This window comes from Embiotoca jacksoni, unplaced genomic scaffold (genome assembly GCF_022577435.1).
Source record: "Embiotoca jacksoni isolate LCO1_2020_lvr unplaced genomic scaffold, fEmbJac1.0.p SCAF_42, whole genome shotgun sequence".
Classification (NCBI taxonomy): domain Eukaryota; kingdom Metazoa; phylum Chordata; class Actinopteri; family Embiotocidae; genus Embiotoca; species Embiotoca jacksoni.
Window position 1 is genome coordinate 2,434,509 of NW_027185395.1, and position 7,324 is coordinate 2,441,832.

The 7,324-nt window shown below is 45.6% G+C and overlaps 1 protein-coding gene across 1 annotated transcript; it reads right to left on the minus strand.

Moving 5' to 3' along the window:
* Positions 1-87: 87 nt before the first annotated feature.
* Positions 88-3,893, minus strand: skp2 (S-phase kinase-associated protein 2, E3 ubiquitin protein ligase). The gene is made up of 10 exons (XM_069168963.1): positions 3,788-3,893; positions 2,967-3,226; positions 2,772-2,883; positions 2,484-2,627; positions 2,216-2,350; positions 2,020-2,118; positions 1,768-1,895; positions 1,247-1,298; positions 1,045-1,152; positions 88-957 (listed from the first exon to the last, which is right to left on the minus strand). The coding sequence occupies exons 1-10, from the start codon at positions 3,799-3,801 to the stop codon at positions 738-740; spliced, it is 1,272 nt and encodes a 423-aa protein (XP_069025064.1). The 5' UTR covers positions 3,802-3,893; the 3' UTR covers positions 88-737.
* Positions 3,894-7,324: the final 3,431 nt, after the last annotated feature.

Consider the following 7,324-nt stretch of genomic DNA (forward strand, 5'->3'; position numbering starts at 1 on the left):
GACTGAAGGAGCAGTTTGATTACTTTAAGGAGCAGCTTTACTTTTTATTCCTCATGTCAGAGTTTATGTGAAGATAAATCCCTCAGATTAACTTCATCTACATCATTTTCTTCTTATTTTACAGCGGTTTGCATCCATCGCATTTTTGAACCTGAAAACTCCGTCGGAGCTCCGCGGAGAAATGAATTCAGACAAACCGGTTTTCAGTGGTTTACTTGGTAAATAAAGGAAAATCGACAGCTCACATATTAAAACTCGGGTTCCAGTTCAGCATGAAGAAACACGGATCACGAGAACCTGGTCCAGATTACAGGGAACACATTCACATACAACATATTAAAGTCATGCCTCTGCTCCAACAGGAACATCAGACACGTCATTCAGCATTAAAAACAGCTGATCTCATTATTCCGGCTGACGGTTCAAACATCATTTCATCCGAGCTGATCAACACGTTTCCCTTCAAATGATTTAAATAACACATTATTAGAACCTCAAACGGATTCAAACACTTTTCAAGTTTCTGTAACTCATCCAACCGGAGCTGGACTCAACATTCAAAAGTGACGTTTCTAAATCAGAGTATGACACGTGTCCGGTCCTCTGGTACCGTTTAACGCCAGCAGGACTGAAGCAGCAGCAACAAACACTGAACACGGCTCTCTGTGTGTGTGTGTGTGTGTGTGTGTGTGTGTGTGTGTGTGTGTAAATACTGCAGCACCAAACAATCAGCAACACTACAGTTGGACCCGCAGCCGGCACTTCCTGTTCCACATGGCGCCGTCGCCAGGGCAACCGACGGGCCTGCTGGCGGGGGTGGGCCGGGCCACGCGGGAGAAGGGCTCGATGTTGATGCTGACGTGAGGCATCTCCATCTTCAGGGAGGACAGGTGGGTGTCCTGCACCAGGCCGAAGACATCCAGCAGGCACAGCGCCGAGAACACCGTCCCCAGGTCGCTGCAGGACGACACGGCGGTTAATAAAACACAGGACTTCCTGTCTGATGATGAACGCGAGCGGGACGGCGTGCGGCCGACGACTTACCACAGAGCAGCCAGGTGGATGTGGTAGCAGCGACTCAGGGACAGATGCAGCAGCGCCTTCAGCTGTTTGAGGACGGGGAAGCTGTCGGCCGTCAGCTGAGTGCTGTCGCTGTAACGGAGGAACCAGAACAACACGACTCGGGTTTCACATCTCATCCTCATCCATCAATAAACCACCGACCGAACGAGGTAGAAGATCTTACCTCAGATCCAGAGTCTGGATGTGGGGGCATCTCTCCACCAGCACCTTCACATCTGGAAAACAACACCAGGCCGTCATCTCAGATCTTTGTCACCATGGAAACACACGATGCTCGTACCGCATCCCGCAGATCAGTTCAGCTTGTAATCAAGAGACTGAAAGGGTCCGAGTGGGAGGTGATGATGTCATAACTGTGACGCGTGTCGTCATTGTTGGACTTCACGTGATGAATACTGGACTTCCAACAACACACGCTGGTTAGAAACGTCCGAAAACGTTTATTAATGATATTAAAATCTGGCGTCCCGATTGGTTGAAAGTTTCACCGACACGCATGACATTTGTTTTTATTCTACACCTGGACACACTGTAGATTTATTCTCCAGTAAGAAGAGGTTGTACTTTGTTATTAGAAATAATATAATGCCGACCAGCTGATGTGCAGACCAGAAAGCTGCAGGAAGTGGAGGGTTTGAACAGGAAGTGGAGGGTTTGAACAGGAAGTGGAGGGTTTGAACGCACCGTCCAGTGTGAGGCTCTCTCTGTAGCCGCTGAGGTTGAGGTGCGTCACACCGGGACTCACGTTGTTAACGACACTCTTCACATGATCGTTGGTGAAGTCGCACCACGATATGTTCAGCTGATCAATACTGCAACACAACAATGAGGGGGAGGGAGCGGGGGAGGGAGCGGGGACGGAGGGGGGGAGTATTAATAAAAGCAGCGGTTACAAACGGGATTATTCTGACATGCGAGGTGGGCGGAGCTTCTGACCTGGAGCACGATCGGAGCATGTCGGCCAGCGCCGGAGCGGAGAAGCCGGAGCAGCCGCTGAGGTTGAGCTGCAGCAGGAGGGAGTTCCTGGACAGACAGCTGAGACAGACCAGAATAATCAACATCAGGTATGATGGAAGTGAATCTGTCAGGGAGGACGGAGTTAAATCAGCTGATCCATCAGCTGATCTCCCACCTGATGATGTGGTCAGACAGCTGCAGACCTTCCAGACTCAGACACTCCAGCAGGCTGCAGTGACGCAGGACGCTGTGCAGGGCCGAGGGGGACACGATGGAGCTGGACAGGTCCATCTGGACGATCTGCAGGGAGCTGAGCAGACACAGAGCATCAGGTTCTGGTTCTGGTTCATCAGTGGGTCACAGAGATCTTTCAACAACATAAATGAACTTTGTAGAAATGAAGCCGCCAGTCAGAACATGACCAGAACCTCTGCTGGACTCACCTGCTGCCCGTGAAGTGGAACTCCTCCACAAAGGCTCGGGGGCAGCGCAGCCTGCGGACGCCGGTCTTCAGAACCTGCTGCAGGGCCGGACCCGTGTGGGTCAGCCCCTCAAGGTCCACGCTGGTCCACAGCGACTCGTCCAACCTGGACACACACGGAGTCATTAGAACGTCTGTGATTCTGCAGACCGTAACGGCACCAAGAATTAATGTGACAATCAGGTGAGGAGGGGGACACGGGGAGGAAGACGTCCCCCCCGTGTCCCCCTGTGTAAGACAGGAGACTCACGCCAAACGCTGCCAGCGCCTGCAGACCGCAGAGACCCGGAGGAGGTCCTGCAGGGGGAGCTGGAGGAGGATCCTGAGGAGCAGCTCGTCCGGCAGCTGGTCCCATGAAACGCCTGCAGGAGGACAGAGGGGACAGGTGAGCGGGACAGATGAGCCCAGCCAGGGGCGCTGCAGCAGGGCGGATGGGTGTGTCTACCTGACGGGGACTCCTTCCTCCTCCTGGACCTGCGGCCCAGAACAAACGGGCCGTCGTCGTTCTCTTTGCCCCTGCTGAGGCTCCGCGGGTGTTTGGGTCGAGGGGACCACTGCTGGATGAGCTCGGTGGGGGTGCACTCCGTGTCCGGGCCCGCGCTCAGGGGACCCCGGGACTTCCGTTTGTTCCCTCTGGACTGAGACCAAATGGAGCCGTGCGGACCAGGACCAGGACCGAGACCGGGCAGCTCCTGCAACGGCATGCTGGAGGAAGAACGAGCAGATCAGACTGAGAAACATGGAACCATTCCGAACCGGACTCCGTCCTGCTCTTTAGAGAAGCACCACAGAAGAAGACCCGGGATCGACCGGGTTTCCTGCGCACGAGCTCTGTGCCCGCCATATTTGTGCAGCAGCCGGCAGTCAAACCGCGAAAACTCTCGGAACAAAGTCGGATAAAAGTTCCGATCCTCCTTCAGGAGGTCCAAACACGTGCAGAGAAGCACCCGCGTTTTATTATCACATCCAGATCAGTCTGCAGCGGGAAAGGAGACCGGAGGCCCGACCGGAAAGAAAGCGCGGTACCGACTTTTGATCGGTTTCACATTAAATCTGATCAGATTCGCGGAACACAGGTCCACATTAAACTGACGGGTTTATATTCATATGCACACGGAACCATCGGAGCTTCTACCGGGACACAGCAGCAGGTAACTCACCGGACCGACTCTCGTTCTCACAAGGACCGAATATGTGGAGACTGAACTTTCGGTGCCGCCGGTGTTACCGGATCAAAGTAGTGCATCAAACATGATATAATCGTACCTGTCGTTCGGCATGTCCTCCGGTTCCGAGCGAGCAGTGAGGCCCGGAGTAGACTGATGATTACCGCCGTCCTCCGCCGAGACTCTTTAAATTGTCCGCCGGCAGCGCGGCGCCCTGCTTTCACCACGTCACTGACGCACTGACTCACGCCGTACGCCTCTGACGTCACACGTTCACGCGAGAGGCTGCCCAGTGCAGAGCCTCGTTTCAGCCTCAGTCTGTCCAATATGTCCATGATCAGAACCTCACAACGACCCAGATCATCGGTTCTGCCTATCATCTTAGAGTTTGAGTCATAAACCATTTTAATAATCAACACATTAAAATCCGTCCAGCTGTGTCAGCAGCAGCAGCTTGTTCATACTGTAGATGTTTATGTTGTACTAATTTTAATAAATACACTTTGGTGATTTAGTTTACAACAATTCTGCAAATGAGGTCATCACAAGGACTCTGAATTTCCCAAATTAGTATTTCATGAAATCAAATTTGGAGTGATATTACAAGTTTGAAAAAGAAATTCTGTATAACAGCCTAATTATTATGGCCAAACAATTCATCAATAGATGCAGGTTCACTCATATCAGACCACTTTTATTAGTCTTCAGGAATGAGATAATCAATTTTAAGAATGCTTTAAAATTAGTAAAAGCTAAACACTTTTTATTTTTTTTAAATTTATTCCTTTAAATAATTGTTGTTGCTCTCCTTATTTATTGATTTGCTGTTGTTGCTACTGGTGTACTTCAAAAATACTATAGCTCAGTTTATAATGTATTTTTCCAACTGAGTAATTTTTATAATATGCCAAATTGGATTTAAATAAAAAAACATTAAAAAACAAACAAACTGTGAGGTCATCATATATTTATCCCCAATTAGAATATGGAGGAATTCAATTAATTTAGTTCCAAATGAAAATAGAGGTAAACAATAAAAAGCACAATGTTAAAGTAAGTTTAATTTGTAGCATAAAAAAATATAATAAGAGTTAACTTAGCAAAGGGTTAACTAAAGTAAAGGGTTGACTTCGTAAAGGGTTAACTAAAGTAAAGGTTTGACTAAAGTAAAGGTTTAACTAAAGTAAAGGGTGAACTAAAGTAAAGGGTGAACTAAAGTAAAGGTTTAACTTAGAAAGGGTTCACTAAAGTAAAGGTTTAACTAAAGTAAAGGGTTAACTAAAGTAAAGGTTTAAATAAAGTAAAGAGTTAACTTAGTAAAGGGTTAACTAAAGTAAAGGAATAACTTAGTAAAGGCTTAACTAAAGTAAAGGGATAAATTAGTAAAGGTTTAACTGAGTAAAGGATTAACTAAAGTAAAGGGTTAACTAAAGTAAATGGTTAACTTAGTAAAGGCTTAACTAAAGTAAAGGGATAAATTAGTAAAGGTTTAACTGAGTAAAGGATTAACTAAAGTAAAGGGTTAACTAAAGTAAAGGGTTAACTTAGTAAAGGGTTGACTTAGTAAAGGGTTAACTAAAGTAAAGGTTTGACTAAAGTAAAGGTTCCACTTAGTAAAGGTTTAACTAAAGTAAAGGGTTAACTTAGTAAAGGGTTCACTAAAGTAAAGGTTTAACTTAGTAAAGGGTTAACTAAAGTAAATGTTAAACTAAAGTAAAGGGTTAACTAAAATAAAGGGATAACTTAGTAAAGGGATACATTTTGGAGCCGACCTCTAGTGGCACTCGGTGTTATTGCAGCTTAAGACACTTCTGCATCGGCCTACTTTTTCAGACCTGGAAGCTACGAACTCTTTTATGTCCAGTCTGTGTGAACAACACAAAGACATTCCCAGAACGTTGCATCATTTCTAGTTAAGATCACGTTCTTGAGCCAAATTTCTGCAGTCAGTGTTTTAAAGCTCTTTAACTGCCTCCGCCAGCTGCAGCACCACCTGCTGATGGTGTTCATAAGTGCCAAACCAGCAGCTTAACTTACTATTGTCCACAGAGCAGTAATCACCTCTGCCAGCACCTTCATGTGACACCGTGTACCAGCATCATTTACAGAATGAGGAAAAATAGTCTCTTTTTATTGTAAATGAAAAACAAGATTTATTCACACTAGAAACCACAGAATAAAAACAGAACATTACGTATTAAAGCACATCAAAACAGTCATTAAAACGTTTAGATCAAAATCACAAGTAAAAGCATCCAAGTTACACTGGACTGCTGTTTTCACACCACACTTACACGTTACAGGTCAATGCAAACATCAGTGTCCTGCACTGATTACAAACAGTGTCATCTGGAATACAAGTGAACAAATGTAATGTCCAGAAAAAACATGGTGTAGCTGTCATTTCTCTGATTGGACTGAAACACGGTACAGATCGCACCACGTCATGTTTTTACCTTTCTGAGAATGACAGTCTCCGTGTTTTCTAATGAAGACATGATAATAATCAGAGATCTAAAACAAAGCTTGCCAACAGATGAAGATCATAGTGATGAGATTGTATGGCTCTATGAAATACACAAAAACAGAACAGTGACTTGTAGAAAAGAACAGATTGTTTGAATTTGTGTGACATATGAGGTACTGGTTTGTTTTGAACCATTTAATAGCACCATAAATATTCAAAGATGTCGCACAGCTTCATTCATCCTGGACGTTGCTGCAGGAAATCTGAAGAAATCAATTAGACCTAATTGACCCAAAGTTGATTTTCAATACTGACTGTGAGTGAATTTGTGGCACGATCTGGTCACCTGCAGCACGAAACATCCAAAGCAACACAACCTGTCCCGACCTCAGCTCAGGGCCTCTCTTCATGCTGCTCGTACCGCCAACAACAACCACTCGTTTTCTGTTTAACATCGGTGAGCAGATAAGTTTCTGTCGAGGTTAAGGTCAAAGGAAACTGAGGAAGCAGTCAAAGCACAAATTACATGAACGTGTTGGGAAGTAAAAATAAAGCCTGTAATGTCTAAACATGCCAGACGTACACCTGTCGACCCCCAGAGGGCGCTGCAGGAATGTTGCTGGTAGAGCTGCTCTGTAACGCGCCAGTCTGTTTTCAAACCAACGCTCTGACGTGAAGATTGTGAATTTAACCAGTTGCCTCCAGATGTGTTCTTAAACTGTCCCAAACATTTATAGCCCTGCAGAAGTCCGGAGACCTCACTTGAAAAGTGCCCTGAGATGGTTTATGTTTGGATTTGTGCTCCTGAAATGAAGTGAAACTGGATGGTTGCAAACTTTGAGTCAAATGCTTTGTTTCCAAAAAAGTTGTGACGCTGTGTAAAAATGTAAATAAAAACAGAATGTGAGGATTTGCAAATCATTTTAATCCATATTTAATTGCAAATAAACCAAAGACAACATATCAAATGTTAACTCTGAGAAATTTTATTGTTTTATGAAAAACATCTGCTCTTTTTGAATCTGATGTCAGCAACACGTCTCTATAAAGTTGTTCCAGGTTCATGTTCACCACTGTGCTGCATCACCACTTCTTTTAACAACACTCTGGAAACGGTTGGGGACTGAGGAGACCAGTTGCTGGACTTTTGAAAGTGAAATGTGGTCCCAT

Bases quoted from the DNA above. Each gene is read 5' to 3' on its own strand.
- skp2 (XM_069168963.1), bottom strand. The intron at 2,884-2,966 runs GTAGACACACCC...GTCCTCCTGCAG, and splicing joins GAGGAAGGAGTCCCCGTCAG to GCGTTTCATGGGACCAGCTG. The intron at 2,628-2,771 runs GTGAGTCTCCTG...GTGTGTGTCCAG, and splicing joins AGGCGCTGGCAGCGTTTGGC to GTTGGACGAGTCGCTGTGGA.